The sequence below is a fragment of the Staurois parvus genome, unplaced genomic scaffold (genome assembly GCF_062004578.1).
Source record: "Staurois parvus isolate SC_StPar_1 unplaced genomic scaffold, SC_StPar_1.0 ptg000286l, whole genome shotgun sequence".
Lineage (NCBI taxonomy): Eukaryota > Metazoa > Chordata > Amphibia > Anura > Ranidae > Staurois > Staurois parvus.
This window is the reverse complement of record NW_028318082.1, coordinates 17,595-34,689: the sequence shown is the minus strand read 5'-3', so window position 1 is coordinate 34,689 and position 17,095 is coordinate 17,595. Positions and strand designations below refer to the sequence as shown.

The window sequence follows — 17,095 nt, the reverse complement described above, 5'->3', positions numbered from 1 at the left end:
AAGTTCAGCTTTAACAATTCTGGTACTGGTGAAGCATTGCCAGCTACAGGATTGCCCATCTGACATAGCCCTAAATGTGTTTCAGCATACCACACCTTCTAATAGCTTCTTGCTCCTCTTTGCTTTGTGCCTTTTCTTTTCCCGAAGTTTTTCCAACTCCACCTTGTGGGTGTAAAGCACTTGTGGCATTCTGGTTGAAGAAACAAGAAAGTATTGTCATTGTTTTATTTTTAATACTTATTTTATTCTATATCACCATTCTAAAACAGATTTCCACTTTCAGTACATGCTCTGCTTTTAACCCTTTCAATGCCAGAGCGGATATTGCTTTTGTTTGCACACGTGCTTTAACTATCATTTTAGGCCTGAAGATTACTTAAGCCACACCCCCCAAACATTATATATTTTCCGAAAGCAGATACTAGAGAACAGAATAGTGGTAGTTCCACATTTTTATGCCACACAATGTTAGCACAAAATTAAATTTAAAAACGCTCACCACCACTGGGCTTAATCACTCTATATCACAATCTTTATTGAGAAGAAAAAAAAATGCCCTTTAATAAAGCTAATAAAAAAGGACAATGGAACGTGACAGCCTGACCCAGACGTGTTGTTTTACACAATACTTCTGAAATCTTAGTAGGAAGGGTAGAGCAGCAAACAGATGTTCGCTGATCTCCCTCTCTTCTGACACCTGCCAGATCCCGGGAAACATGCAGGGGGCTGTTGCCAGGGTGTGTGGAAGCGACTTGGCGATAGTTTGCTTGCATTCAATTTACACCACGCCACTTCCTGTGAGAATGAAAGCACAGCCTAATCAGTCTATGGGGTAGATTTACTAAAACTGGTGCACTCAGAATCTGGTGCAGCTGTGCATGGTTGCCAATCAGCTTCTAACTTCAGCTTGTTCAATTACACTTTGACAATAAAACCTGGAAGCGGATTGGTTTCTGAAGTGTTGCAGTGTATGCAGTGGTGTTCTATGCTTAGTTGCACCAGATTTTGCACCATGCAGTTTTAGTAAATAACCTCCTCTGGGTCTTTATAGGTCTACAGTCTATTTCCCCACTCCCCATATACAGATACTATAGCTCTATGCCCCTGATACTACGGTGTTCGCAGGTTATTTTATCTGTCCTATGTTTTTAGATCATCAAGTGACAATTTAGTTTCCGAAAGCAGCAAACTAATCCACAAACACAAAAGGATTAGACAATTCTATATGAACGTACCTGAGTATTCTCATTGTTTTTGGAATCTTCTTTTTCCTGTGATTTATTTTGATTATTCTTCCTCTTTTTAGTTACTTTCTTGTCTTCATTTTCATTTGCATCTTTCTGGATCGATGTTTTAGAGGATTCTGATGGACTGTTCCTAATACTTTTATCAGTTTCTTTTTCATTTTTATTTTGTTGTTTTGTTGCCCAATCTGATTCAGATCTTCGATCAATATTTGCCTGTCCACAGTTATTATTCTCTTCATCAACTGAAATCTGTTTGGAGGCATCTACCTTTGTGTCATCGTTATTATCCTTGCGACCAGGTGGCAGTTTGTTATTGGTCTTTTTATGTTCAAATCCTGTGTCTACATCAGGAGCTGTCCCAGAAATAGCTGACATATTTGAAATTTGAGTTCTTTCATGTAAGTCAGGTGTTGTACTACTTGTTTCTCTATTTGGTTTACATGTATTACTAGTATCTTTTTCACTGCTGGAGATATTATTCAGTCCTTCATTACTCTTTACATTTTGATCACTGTGCTTATTTTCAAGCTTAATTTTTACCTTGAGATTACATTCGCTTGTTGTGTCCATGTTACTCTGCAAAGCTTTCATTTCATTTTGAATGGTCTGTTTTACTGGGCCAGAACTACATTTTAACTCAGTAGGAAGTGTAATTTTGTTTTGAGGCTGTTGATTATCTTGAGTACCTTTGTCTTCCACCTTGCAATTGACTTTAGATGCACATGATATGCCTGTTTTAAGATCCATGACCTGGTCAACTGTCATTTTCTCATTTAGTGAGACCTCTGTCCCACGGACAGTCTCAACTTCTAAGTTATCAGAACTGGTCTTTGTGCCTTCAGAACCTTCATCCTTTGAGGAGGCTGAAAGTTCAACTCCCATGGAAATTCTGGGATTTGTGTCTTTGTCTTCATGCTTGTCTTTGTTAAATGGCACATTTTCAATGGGTATTGATATTGTATTTCCTCTAGTAGAATTTTCCCCTTCTTTTGATTCCATCTTAATTTCACCACTTTGAGATGGTAAATTGGTAGCATCGACATTTTCTATTGTTTTTGCAGTGGGTTGCATGGTCTCACAAGTGACAGAGTGTGCAAGGCTCTCAGATTCACCATCATTTTCAACACTTTCAACAATACTGGAGTCTTCCTGATCAGTGGTGAGTGAAATCGATGATGAGTCAGAGTAGCTGACTGGCTTCTTTTTACTTTTCTTTCTGTTTTTTTTCTGCATGATAAATTAGTATTTCTTTAGTAATCATAAAATCTAGGGAAATGCGGACATACAGCAGGACAAGACAGGTCCCAGTGGCCAGGCTGCAACAAAACAGCCAGGCAACCAGTGTTTTCAAAATGAATGTTCGGAACCCCCTACCTGCAACTACACTGAATTGGTTTTCTTCTAAAATTTGTTAATCTATTTGTCCACCCCTGACAAAGGATGAATTTCAGTCTCAAGAACAAAGGCAACTAAAAATCACATACTGATTGTTCCATATTTAGCAGTTATCCATAGCTAGGCTGACTATACATGGGCAAACTTGGTGACCTGACACTTCTCAGCCTTGGCTGTGCGGCTGCAGTGAAATTTTCAATGTACAATATTATCTAAATATGGTCAATTCATATCTACCCCCCCAACCCCCCAAAAAAAAAGAAAAAGAAAAACTAGGGATAGGTTTGTGAGATGTACATTTTAATGCTGCATGATCAAACCTGCTGTTGCAGCTTCTCCGGTCATTAAAATGATGCTCTGAGAAATTACAGTTGACTGTGAAATACTTACAATGACCTTGACAACTTGGAAATGCTGACTATGGAAAAGGAAGGCAGTATAGGGGAATCAGGAGAAGTCATTTTGCAGAGACACTGTCACTTTGGGGTACGGGACGATGTCTCTAAGTTTAGAGCAGCAAAACAAGGATCAAACTGTTAAAAAGTTATGGTGTTTGAGAAGAAAGATGCTATTTGATATGACTAAATCTTAAAAAGAACTCAGGAATCATATGACATATGAAATATATTGATAAGAGGAAAGGAAAAGGGTTTTACCTTTCTTTTCTTAACTGGTGGACTGGTATCCTTCAGTGACCGTGGTTCATCTTCACTTATTTTTGATTGATCACTGGTGCTACTGAATTTGGTTATATCTGCAATTAGTTCTTTTCCAGATTCCAACTGATTTGGAACACCAGGTGTGTGATCCCCACCTCCAGGAGTTATAGTTACATAATTAACATCTGAAAATACAATGAGCAATTTGGAAAATTAAATAGCCAAACATTTAGGGTAAACAAGCACTATCCCTGGAATTCATAAAGATTGTCTAACACACTCAAAAAGCTGTCTCCTGTCCACGCAACAAATGTAACTTTGTGACAAATTCATGTAATTGTTGGTAAGGTGAATATAAATGTGTTGCAGAATTGTCTCAGATGGAATTTTATCTGCAACAAAATACTTACCCCATGAAACAATTTGCTCCACCATGGAAGATATCTTGTTTACCCCCATTTTTCTTATCACTGATACAGCAGTATTTCTTAATTTGTCACAACCATAGTGCCAGAATGTAGAAGTGTCACACATAAGAGTTACCTGAATGTGTTGCACACAATGAAAATAGCAAAAAATTGTTGCAATGCTTTCATGAACTTAGCACGTGACTTTCTTTTTTTTTTTAATTTAAATATTTATTGATTTTTCAGTTAAATACATATTTCCATCATTATCACATAAGAAAAAAAAATACAAAAATCATTTCTTGTTTACACTTTCTAAACCTATTTCCCAATCCCTCCCCCTCCCTCGCTCCCTCCCCTCCCCCAACCCCCCTCCCCGTCAACCTTCTCTGTATTTTCTCCAGATCTTCCTACTAAGGCGAGTAGAGTTTGATCTTCATTTCTACTTATAGTTTCCTATACTTCGTATTCAATCCAGCTTTTTCCCATTTTTCCCATTTCATATGGTAAACCTCCATCTTATCTTCCTGCATGTGATAAAGTTTTTCCATCTTTCTAATCTGATTCACTCTACCCAGTCTTCCTCTCTCGGCACCTCTGCTTTCCGCCAGAACTTGGGTATCAAACCTTTTGCAGCATTAAGATAGTACCATATACCTGATTCCTTATATTTATTCACTGTTAAGTCTGTACTGTGCAGGAGACATATTTCTGGGTCCAACCTAACATTGATTTCAGTTATCGTTCCTATTAAATATATTATTATCTTCCAGAATACTTGGATTTTTGGGCACTCCCACCATATATGGTACACTTAGATGAATAAAGTGCAGTGCTAAAGCATATCAAAAAAGTTCGTTCTTAGAAGTTCGTTGTCAAAAGTTCATAAGATATCTCGATCAATACTATGGTGTACACAGCTAGAAGGATCCAGTAGAAATGACAGAAATGCGCACTCACCAACCGCGCATAGGAAACGCGCATTTGTGTGTTAGAAACACAAGTGTCGAACTCCCTCAGGACGAGGTATCATCAGGTGGTGATCTGCTAGGCTCACAGGACCTCTTTAAGATCAGGATTAAAGACGGCCAGGTGAGGGCTCCCTCCTCCAGATATAGCTGTGTCTGCCAGTCTGATAACCCCTCAATAAGGGGTAAAAAACGGGAGAATGCCCATAGTGTAGTATATCAAAAGTTTTATTTAAATAACATATATAACAGGACAGGTCAGTATTCAAACTGGCAAACAGCCAGAAGTGTATGGTAAAAATACTGGTACTGACCTAGAGTAAAATGGCCGCCAGACCTCCTCGTGGTCTGTGCGGCGATGAGGCGTCACAAGCTGTCAGTTCCTCCTCTTAAGCCGTCTTTAATCCTGATCTTAAGGAGGTCCTGTGAGCCTAGCAGATCACCGCCTGATGATACCTCGTCCTGAGGGAGTTCGACACTTGTGTTTCTAACACACAAATGCGCATTTCCTATGCGCGGTCGGTGAGTGCGCATTTCTGTCATTTCTACTGGATCCTTCTAGCTGTGTACACCATAGTATTGATCGAGATATCTTATGAACTTTTGACAACGAACTTCTAAGAACGAACTTTTTTGATATGCTTTAGCGCTGCACTTTATTCATCTATTTATACAGTCAGAGGAAGTTGTGATCCCCTCTTGTGCCATTAGCTGCTTATTTTATTGATATTTTCTTTTTACTTAATGAGCGCTCACTTCATTTTATATTTTATATATGGTACACTGTTCCTATCTCTCCACATTCCCGCCAACACCACGGTGAATTCTCCCCACACATCTTATGTTCAACATTCGGTGTAATGTGCCATCTTATCAAACACTTATAATTTATTTCTACCTCCCTCATACTTACATTCTCGTGAGTTAATCCATATATTTTCGTCTGTTTTTCCTCATCTATCACAACCCCCATATCCCTTTCCCATTTTACTATATATATTGGCTTTGTGTTCGTGTCCAATTCAGTAAGAATTTTATAAACTTTAGCAATACCGTGTTTCCCATCACTTCATGACCCCAACAACTTTTCCAACAAATTCCAGTCCCCTCTAGTCCTCAAGGGTTTCGAAAGATTCCCAACAAAACATTTCAATTGAAAAAAATGCCACTCATCAATCTTAGTGAATATCTCTCCCTTTTTCTTTTCCAAATCCCTAAATGATCCCAATCCACCCCCCACCAAAACATCCCTCAATTGAACATCCTCCTTTTTAAACCATTTACCTGCTATCTCTTCTCTACCTGGGGGAAAAAACTCTGCGTTTCTTAGTGGCATCAATGTAGAATTGAAATCCAACTTCATATTTTTGTGCAAATTATCCCAAACCCTTAAAACATTTAAAGTGCATATACTTACATTATCTTTTAATCCTCTATATTGTGGTGGTACCCATATAACTTTACTTAGACTGGTTCCACTGAGTTTATTTTCAAATTTTAACCTAACTTTTCTCATAATTATACGTCCAATCTAAAATTCTTGCCAGTATTACGGCTTTATAGTATCTTCTAAAATCTGGAACCCCCAATCCACCCTTCTCTTTGTTCCTACTTAGCAATTCATAGGATGTTCTTATTTTTTTATTCCTCCATATATATCTTATCATTTTTTTAATTGCTTTAAAGAAGGCTTCTGGGAGTTTAATTAGAATCATTTGAAATCTATATAGGATTTTAGGTACAATTACCATTTTTACCAGATTTATACGTCCTATCCATGTCGGATTTCCTCCTTCTAATGTTTTTAATTCCTCCCTAATCTCGTTTAACAGTGAAATATAATTTAGTTTATACAGGTATTTATACGAAGCAGTAAGTTTTACACCCAAGTATTTTATATCTCTTTCTTTCCATATAAAAGGGAATTCCTTTTGTATCTTTTCTTTTTCACTTTTTAAAATATTTATATTTAAAATCTCAGTTTTTGTTGGATTAATTTTTAAAATTTGCCAATTCCCCATATTCCTTCAACAACTTCATTAAATTTGGGAGTGTTATCCTGGGATTCCCAACATAGAACAACAAGTCATCCGCAAAGGCAGTCACTTTGTGCTCTACATCTTCTATCTGAATTCTCTTTACCTCTCTATTATTCCTTATTGTTGACAACAAGGGTTCCAGTGACAGAACATATAACAGTGGGGACAATGGGCAGCCCTGTCTTGTTCCGTTTGACATCTTGATGGGTTCCGACCTCTCCCCATTTACCATAATAATTGCGGAGGGTTCCCTATACACTCTCTCATTCTGTCTCCGATCCCTAGGGCTTCCAGGGTGTCCATCGTGAAGCCCCAATCCACTCTATCAAATGCCTTTTCGGCATCAATTGAGAGCACCACCACCGGAGTTTTTCCTTTTCTACTTTTCTGAATAAGCATCAGAGATCTCAACCCATTATCTTTGCCCTCCCTCCCTGGAACAAAGCCGACCTGATCCCCATGTATCCATTCGGGCATAAATTCCTTCAGTCTATTTGCTAAGACCTTTGCGTATAACTTAGTGTCCGTGTTCAGTAATGAAATAGGTCTATAACTCGAACATTGAGAAGCATCTTTTCCTTCTTTGTGGATAAGCACAACATGGGCCTGTAGAGACTCCTCTTACTTCCATCCCTCTTCCCAAAGCATTCATATATCTTCTAAGCTTAGGTATTAATATTTCACTATATGTTTTATAGTATCTCACAGTGTAACCATCTGGTCCAGGACTTTTCCCCGACGCTGTGCTTTTTAATGCTGCTTTTATTTCTTCCTGTGTAATTTGTGCATCTAGGGAATTCAGTTGTATTTCGCTTAATTTTGATAAGCCCGCATTCTCCAGATATATCTTTCTCTTTTGAATCCTCTCAATTTCAGTTTCAGTATTTTTTAAAGAGTCATGGGGACAGATATTATACAGCTTTCTATAATATTCCATAAATACTTTAGCAATTTCTTTAGTTGAATAGAGCAGTTCTCCCTTGGAGATTTTTATTTTTTCTATATAATTCCTATTTTCCTTTTTCCTCAGGGCTCTCATTAAATATTTTCCTGGTCTATCTCCCCATCTATACCTCTCACTTAGTACTTTATTATAGACTCTTCTCCTCTCCTCCTCCATCAAAGTCTCTAATTCTTCTTTCTTTTTTATTACCTTCTGCCTTATTTCTTTTGTTATTCTGTTTTTATGTATCTGTTCCAGATCACATATTTCTTTTAAAAGTCCCCTAACTTTCTCCTTTCTTTTTCCTTTTTTGCCCCAATCGCAATCAACATTCCCCTTATATATGCCTTATGAGACTCCCACTCTGTGGCTATCAACACATCTCCTGTCTCATTCTCCTCAAAAAATTGCTTAATCTCTTCCCCAATCTTCTGAGCAATATCTTTATCTAGGAGAAGTGCCTCATTCAGCTTCCATCCTAGACTTCCTGCCCCCCTCCTTCCCCACTCCATTTTCATTGTGACGGGCATGATCTGAAAAAGACATTGCTTCTATTTCTACCTTAACCACAGACTCAATAATAATCATAAAACAAGGAGTGCAGCGCTACATGATATATTGAACCAAATAAACCTTTGTCACAAGGATATAAGCAATAGAAATGAGTCCACTATGGTATCATAATCTGAATTCCTCAGTCCACAATGAGATTTCTGACACTGTAGGTATAATCCGGTTTTCTGTTGTGGCGATATGAATAGATTGCCTACTCACCAGAAACACAATGTTACTGCGCATATCTGGATCACATGCATCCTGGGGTCCCGGATGAAGACAGCCCGGTGTTAGGATACTCTGGTGGTCCCTCAATGGTGTGTGAGAAGGATACAGATCTGGTCTCATCCTGATCCGGCGTGACATCACCCCTACTGCAGACGTGTGTTTACACGAAATGCGTCTAGGAGGAGCCCTTGCACGCCTTGACGTCACGCCGCCGGATCAGGAGGTCCGGCGGCCCACATTTGATGTGTACTGGTCAGTGCTTTTTGGGTGCTTTTACTATTGCTCACAGCAGCCTTTTATCATATGCAGTCATTTATGTATGTATGGCATTGCTCTCATTTTAACACAATAAATCCATTGTTTATAATACTACACTATGAGCACCTTCATTCTCCATACCTGGCACTGAGCCTCCACACCTCAGCCCCAGTATTTTAGGCATTGCTGCAGACCTGAGGAGTAAGCACTTTAAGACCAGATCGGTATCCTTCTCACATACCATTGAGGGACCACCAGAGTATCCTAACACCGGGCTGTCTTCATCCGGGACCCCAGGATGCATGTGATCCAGATATGCGCAGTAACATTGTGTTTCTGGTGAGTAGGCAATCTATTCATATCGCCACAACAGAAAACCGGATTATACCTACAGTGTCAAAAATCTCATTGTGGACTGAGGAATTCAGATTATGATACCATAGTGGACTCATTTCTATTGCTTATATCCTTGTGACAAAGGTTTGTTTGATTCAATTTTCATGTAGTGCTGCACTCCTTGTTTTATGATTCTATTTGAAAGGTTTTGTGGTTCCTTTTAGTGCATTGGTCGCTTTTCAGATTGCGCTCACTAACTTACATATACTGATTCACAGACTCAATAAGCTGATGCTCTATCAATATATAATCTAGTCTCGAGTACACATTTGAGAAGAAGGTATAGTCTCTATCATGCATATGTGTAGTTCTCCAGATATCCACCAGTTGACACTCATGTATTTCTTTTTTCAATATTCTCAGAGCCCTACACCCCTCTCTCTGCACAGAAGAGGTTGCATCTTTTTGTGGATCCATACAAAAATTAAAGTCTCCAGCCAAAATCAAGTGGCCTTTTTTAAAGTCCATCAGCTTCCTCAGCACACTTTTCAAAAATAACTCCGGCTTTTTGTTTGGACAGTAAATATTAGCCATTATACACTCAATTTCTTGTAGCTTACCTCTTAAAAACAAAAATCTCCCTTCCGGATCCATCTTCCTGTCCTCCAGCTCAAACCTAATATTCTTTGCAAACCCTATTGCTACTCCCTTTGCTCTCTTAAATCGGGGAATCTGCATAGTACCATGCTGGGTAATACCTAGATTTTAACTTAACATTTTGACTATCTCAAAATGTGTCTCCTGCAAGAAAACCACTGAAGATGCTCTATGTTGTAGCTCTTTAAATAGACTAAATCTTTTCCCAGGACAATTTAACCCATTTACATTATAAGGTATAAACTGTATTTCTTCCATCTTTCTTAAATCTCCCCTCTTCTCCTCCATCTATACTCCTTATACTTCCTTATTTCTTGCTTTTATATCTCCTATCATACAGGAAGTTGACCCCAATATCCCTCCCCCACCCCCCCATCCTCCCGGCCACTCCCCCCCCATACCCATCCCCCTCCCCCCTCTCTTTTTAGGCTTCTAGTATGCCTACCAATCATTTGTGGGCCTAGTCCCACCTTTGATTTAATCCTTGGGGATAAACTCCACCCATGAACGGCTCTCCCTCTTTCCAACCTTCCCGATTACCCCCGAGCTTATCTACTTAACTCAATAAGTTTCCACAGACCTCTAGGGCCGCGAATCTAGAAGGGATATCGCAAGGGAGAGAAGGAGACCGGAAGGGAGAGAGGAAAAAAAGAAAAAAAAATTTTCACTCTTACCCCCTCCTCCCTTCCCCCCCTAACAAGCTGCCAATCCTCTTTTCTTATAGTTCTAATTTCTTCTTCTTCCAATCCAGCAATTTCCATTCTTTGCAATTCAAGTCTATCACAAAAGTCTCTCAAGTCCTCAGGAATCTCAGATAAGCTGTAACTCCATTTTTTTCCATCCTATTAGGCACTCTGGGGTTCCCCATCTGTAATGCATGTTCTGCTTCCTCATCTGCTCCAACAGGGGCCTCAGGGATCTCCATCTCCACAAAGTCTCAGGTATTAGATCTGCAAAAATCTGAATGTCTATTTCTCCATACTGAATTGTTGTTCTTCCTTTGATCTTCCTCCAAATTTCTTCTTTATCCCGATACTTATGGAATTTAACAATTATATCTCTCGATTTTCCCTTCCCAATACTTTGTTGGGGTTTTCCTATTCTAAAAACTCAATCTAGTTTAATCACTTCTATATCTGATCTGTCCATTATGGAGCTTAAGATTTTACTTACTACTTCTTGCAATACTTCTCCCTTTGAAATCTCTGGGACCCCTCGTATCCTAAGATTACTCCTCCTGTCCCTGTTTTCCTGTACCTCTACCTTATAAAGCAACTTTTTCTGGACTTTCCCCATTTTGGTTATCTTCTTTTCTAATTCGGAAATGTTTTGTGCCCGATCTTTAACTTTCTCCTCCATTTCTTCAGCTGTCCCAAATCGTTCCGAATAGTTGCCATTTCTTGCTTTATTGTTTTCTCTAATTCTTTGAACATTTCTGCCATCTCTTTTTTATTCGGTACTTGTAGATCTCTTTCAAGTTCTTTCATCTCCATATTTCCTGATATTTGTTGAGTGCTAACATTCAAGCCCAACGATAGTCTAGGACTATTTTCCAGACTGAGATCCACTTCTCCTTTTTCATTTATGCCTTGGGGCCTTTCTGGGGTCACATTTCCCTGGGACGTATATTTTTTAATTGTGCCGATTTGGGACCCTTTAAACTCACTTCCTTTAGCACTTTTAGTCTTCATATCTTCTGTGAGTCTTATTCTCCTTTATAAACTCGGGGTAAGTAAAGGTTAAATATATATACTCGTGTCTCAGCCTTGCTTGGTTATTTGTCCCTTAACTTTCCTTTTTATGTCACTTAGTCTTCTTCTCCTTTCAGCTCCTTTGTATTCCCTGGGAATCCCCCTTTCTCTCCTTCACTCTCTGCTTTTCAAAACAGCACAATATAACATTTGGCATATTTCAAGCCACAGCCAGTCTCACTCACCCTCCTCTCTCTTCTGTTCTTGCGAGACGGCTCCAGGCTTCAGATGCCATCCCTTTCAGCAGTTCATTCCTCAGGGGGATTCCTCAGAGTCATCTCTGGTTGTTGACACAAGACTGGGGCATTTAGGCTCCTCTTCAGCCCTGGCAGCAAGTCCAACAGCGAACCGAGGAGCGGACCAGCACCTCCTTCTCTCCACAGGACGCCGGCCGGCTTCCTGACCTCCCAGTACGCCTCAGCGGCTGACCACGTGGTCAAGCCGCGCCTACCTGTCTCCCGGCAACCCGACACAGCGTCTCTGCCGGGTTCCAGACAGACCGAGCTACGTCTCTCACTCCCGGTCCGCCGCACCAGAAGACAGGCACAGATCCGCCGAGACCCCTCAAACAGAGGTAGGTCTCACCCCTCCGATCTCCTTCATCACGAGGGCTCCCGGGTAGGTTGGAATGCGGAGCTTGTCAGGGAGCTCCTACATCGCGCCCTCCTCAGCCGCCATAGTCAGGTTCCACCCCTCGGGAATCGTAAAATTGTAATCTGCCCACATGACTTTCTAATATGGCCACCACACCAGAAATGCTTTACTGAATTGCCCTCTATGCTTTTATTGATAATTGATGTGTAGTTACTGTTCAGTACAAGCAGAAAGAATAATGCAACTGGCACGGATTTGCACATAATACGAGAAATGTAAAAACAAATGTATAAAGATCCATGCCAATAGCTTCCATGCTACAACTGAAAACCAAGGCCTTCAACTGTACAGTGCATCCAGAAAGTATTCACAGCACTTAACTTTTACCACATTTTATGTTACAGCCTTATTCCAAAATTGATTAAATTTATTTTTTTCCCTCAACATTCTTCAAACAATACCCCATAATGACAACGTGAAAGAAGTTGGTTTTGAAATCTTTGCAATTTATTAAAAATAAAAGACGAGAAAAAAATAATAAAATATGTACATAAGTATTCACAGCCTTTGCCATGACACTCAAATTTGAGCTCTGGTGCATCCTGTTCCCACTGATCATCCTTGAGATGTTTCCACAACTTGATTGGAGTCCACCTGTGGGCAATTCAGTTGAATGGACATGATTAGGAAAGGCATAAACCTGTCTATATAAGGTCCCACAGTTAACAGTGCATGTCAGAGTACAAACCAAGCCATGAAGTCCAAGGAATTGGAAGTGACGAAACACGTTAGGGAACGTGACGTCAAGACGCACGCACGGAAACCGGAAGTACCGTTGCGGCCATTTTGTTTATTGAAAAATGTGATTTCTATGCCCATTCTCTGCAGGACTTGTTTTATGCTACTCTAAGAGTTGAAAGCTGCTAATTTAAATGTAAGTTTATATTAAAAGTTATCCCTATACTTGGACATCTGTTCTAAAGAGTCTTCTTCATCTTTATGAGGTGTACGGAGGATGGACTCCTGAAGTAAAAGAATTTGATAGCAATACTGTTACCAGGAATACTGGCTATGCCTATGATTACTCCCAGAGGGTAATGGTATATAGTATCACTACTTTGATTGTTCATGGAGTGTTCACTGTATTATTGAAGTGGTCACTGCTAAAAGTATTCACCTAAGATTTAAATTTGGTATAATATATATTTTATATAATTTTTTTTTTTTTTTGTTGTTTGCAATATCACCAGGATCACAATCAGAGTGGTTTGGAATTTGCACAGATTTGATTTTGCACTTTATTAGAGTATTTGAATATTTGGAAGATAATGCACTATATAGTATTTCTTTTTTTCGAGGTATCACGAGGATTTTTTTTGAGATTGGAACCTTTCTACTGAATTTGTGACGGGACTTATTTTGGACATTCACTTAGGAATATTGCACTTGAATTGGAGACTTAATGGATTTTAATTAATTTGTATGGTTAAGCTTGTAGCATCATGCTCAAAATTACTTGGGGCTGTAACTGGTGCGAAAGGTGCTTCAAAAAAGTATTGAGCAAAGGCTGTGAATACTTATGTACATGTGGTCTATTTAATTTTTTATTTTTAATAAATGGCAAGCATTTCAAAACAAACTTCTTTCACGTTGTCATTATGGGGTATTGTTTGTAGAATGTTTCCATTTTGGAATAAGGCTGTAACATAACAAAATATGGCAAAAGTTAAATGCTGTGAACATTTTCTGGATGCACTGTATGTAATAGATTCTCCAATAAACAGCCACACAGTGTACAATAAGTTTATAAATGGAAGACCAATTGCTAAGCCTTGCAGCTCTTGTAAAGAAGAGAGGAACACTATGGGACCTGCAACATATCAAAGTACCAAACAGAGCATACTTGCATAATCCACTCTGTTTTTAATAAAAAAAAAAAAATTTTATAAGAAACTTAATTAAAAGTAATGCACCCACACATTAAAATCCTTGTGCAGTAGTATTTAGGATAAGGTACCACATAAGTAGGACCTGTCAGTGTGGCCACGAGCATAGGTGTCCAGTTGGAATGGGGTCAAGAGGCAAATTCCCATAAAGCCCTCAACTGCACAGTGACAGCAAGGCTTTATTTGTGTAAATGTCTAAATGGATCTACGTCAGGGGTCGGCAGCCTGTCGATCGCGATTGACCAGTCGACCACAGGGAGCCGACAGGTCGATCGTGACTGCAGTTCTGCCTCCCCCCAGCCTCCGCAGCTCTTATGTTATAGGCACAGCAGAGAACAGGAGACAGCATAGTGCTGGAAGGAGGGCAGGATCGGGGGCAGAAGCTGCTCAGTGATTGGTTGCTAGGCTGTCCTAGCAACCAATCACCAGCTTGGCAGCTCCTGCCTTCCACCCAGCACTGTGCTGTCTTCTGATCTCCGCACGTCTCTACACATGCTGACAGGTAGGCAGTGCTACCTGTGTGTGTGATATGAAGGGGACACAGGAGACAATGTAGGGGGGGCTTAGGACACTCTGTGGGAAGGGGAAGGGGGGGGACACAGGAGACTCTGTGGGAGGGGGCAACAGAGTAAACTACAGTGGAGGATTTTGATGAGAAAAGGAAAGGGGACACGGCTTTGGAGTATGGGGAGGCAGAGGACACTTTGCGGGGAGCAGAGAACACTGCTATGGGGAAGGGCAAAACACACTATACAGTGTGGGGAGGTGGTGATGTGAAGGGGAGCAGAGGACACTTCTGGGGTGGGGGGGGTGATGAAAAGGGGTCAAAGGACACTGCACTGGGGGATACATGATACTACAGTGGGGGGTGATGGAAAGGGGGGAAAGAGAACGCTACTGTGGGAGAGGCAATTTTTTTTTGTTAAAGGCACCGCCTAGAACCCCTCCCCCAGGAGAGCTTTATTCCATGTTGTCCAGGTAGACCTCAACCTCTGAAAGGTTGCCAACCGCTGATCTACATGGACTTTGAATTTTCCCCAGTCTGAGTGAGGTCCCTACAGGTATCCTGGCTAAACACACATTGGTGGGTTAAAGTGGTAATAGACCCAAACACAAAAATGTTATTGTAATGAAGCTTACCAATTCTTAGATGTGGTGGCTGCATTCATTTTCTTTTTAGTTTTTTTTCCTTTTTTTATCACCTGGGGATCCCGGCCAGTGAATCTGTTAACATTCAACTTTCTTTAATAGACCAAGCTATCTAGCAAAAATGGCAGTTAAAGTATTGAGACAAACCATTTAACACTTAAAGGAGTGCTTACAATGATCCGTTTTTTTATTCATCATCCCATAAGAAAAAACCTGTAACTAATTAAAAAGTGTTAGCTGGAGTTTGATTTTGATTTGTAGTCAAGTCCATCTAACTCCCCTACTGCATCCACCACTACCCACTCCCTAGATTGACAATGTTGTTGCCCAAATAAATCTCTGTTGCTTCTCCATCCAGAATGGAGACACCCTAAGACAGGAAGTGTGTTATTGGCCAGATCACCACATCTTAGAAGCCATACGCTGCAATATATTACATTTGTGTTTTTGGGTTTATTTCTTTAAATGTCTTTTACAAAAGAGTGTCCTAGTGTGTCATCATAATAGTCAACATAATGTTGTAAAATCCCACAAAAAAAAAAAAAAGGATTTTAGTTTTAGTATTTGGAAAAGGGGTTGGCTGACTTTGGTGTTGAAATGTCAACTGCAAGATTTTGGAAAGCAACAATTTGGCAAAAATAAGTGTTACCGTATATTATATACTTCGCACACATGGAATCAGTCACTTACCTACCCAGGACGATGGCACATGCTGCTTCTATTGTACATGAGGTATTAATAACAGAGGCACAGCCTACCTTGATTCACTGTAGCTTGTATGGAGGAGCAAAATGACTGCCCACATTTGCAACAGAAATTGGGTTGTTCTTCCTTGGATTCATAACCACAGCGGAAACACTTCATCTTCTGTGCTTTGATAAATCTGTTGCACAAGATGAAAGATCATTACTATGAAGAAACAGAAGAAAATATTATTCTACCTTAAAGGAAACCTAAGAAAAAAAAAAAACACGAAGGTTGCCATTGCTGACCTCGATAGTTTTTTATGGTCATGTTCCCTCCAGCTTTAATACTTTGTCATTCACTCCAAACTAATATGCAGATAAGGACTTCTGACCTTTCTACGAATTATGTGGTTATTTCAGGTGTCTGACTCAAAAAGGATTAAGACAGTGGGCCAGCATACCCATCAGAAAACTAATATTACCAGAAAGGTCTGATAAGGCCATTCCTTTCAAGACAGGCTTACTTTACAGATAAGGCAAGTTCTGAATGTAAAGAGAATCTAAAATCTCAAAAAATACTTCGAGTTACCCAAAATCAGCTAAAGCAAAGAATAACAATGTCCAGTTCAAATCAGCAAAATACATTCTGGTTACTACAGACTACTGCGGTGCGGTACATCATATGCGATTCGCACAGGAACCACACCGCATTCCTGTGCAAATCACATGCGATTTTTGTGCGGTGCGATTGGAGGCATACATTTTGTATGGCTCAAATTGCACCACACCCAAAAGGTGCAGGACCCTTTATGGGTCCGCACTAGAATTAATGACAGAAGAAATGTGCGAGCGCTGGATAAGAACCAAAGAGCAGCTAGCATGAAAGGTGAACCTCAGAAGCCTCCGTAGTAAGTATATACATAAAGCATGCAGCGCTAATGAAAACTGAAGAAAAATGGAGCAAGAAATCATGACATTCAAACAACAAACCCATAAAAACTTAATCCTCTACACAGAGGGATATGTGATTGTATAAAAATGAGAATATGGTGGGATACAATGACGCTCAATGGCGTGATCAATAATGATAAGTGCAAATGTCCAGAGTCTGCGTTATGAAGTGCACAGTGAAAATGATGATAACTCTCAAGGCAGAGTGATGAAAACTGGTGACTTCTGTGACCGTGTTCCTTATAGGGTGATGAGTAAAGATTGCACTAACCGGAAAGCGCAATTTAATGCGCGTTTGAGTAATTAATAACCAACTCCTGGTCATC

At 39.9% G+C, this 17,095-nt stretch overlaps 1 protein-coding gene across 1 annotated transcript in view; it reads right to left on the bottom strand.

Moving 5' to 3' along the window:
• The window catches only part of RNF213 (ring finger protein 213), a 454,388-nt gene extending 438,352 nt beyond the window's left edge, over window positions 1–16,036 (bottom strand). Inside the window, exons 1-4 of the mRNA XM_089682127.1 lie at window positions 15,891–16,036; window positions 3,299–3,486; window positions 1,236–2,474; window positions 96–190 (exon numbers count right to left, since the gene is read on the bottom strand). Of these exons, the coding sequence (XP_089538253.1) occupies window positions 96–190; window positions 1,236–2,474; window positions 3,299–3,486; window positions 15,891–15,996 (1,628 nt within the window). The 5' untranslated portion in view covers window positions 15,997–16,036. The remainder of the gene's footprint in view (window positions 1–95; window positions 191–1,235; window positions 2,475–3,298; window positions 3,487–15,890) is intronic.
• Window positions 16,037–17,095: the final 1,059 nt, after the last annotated feature.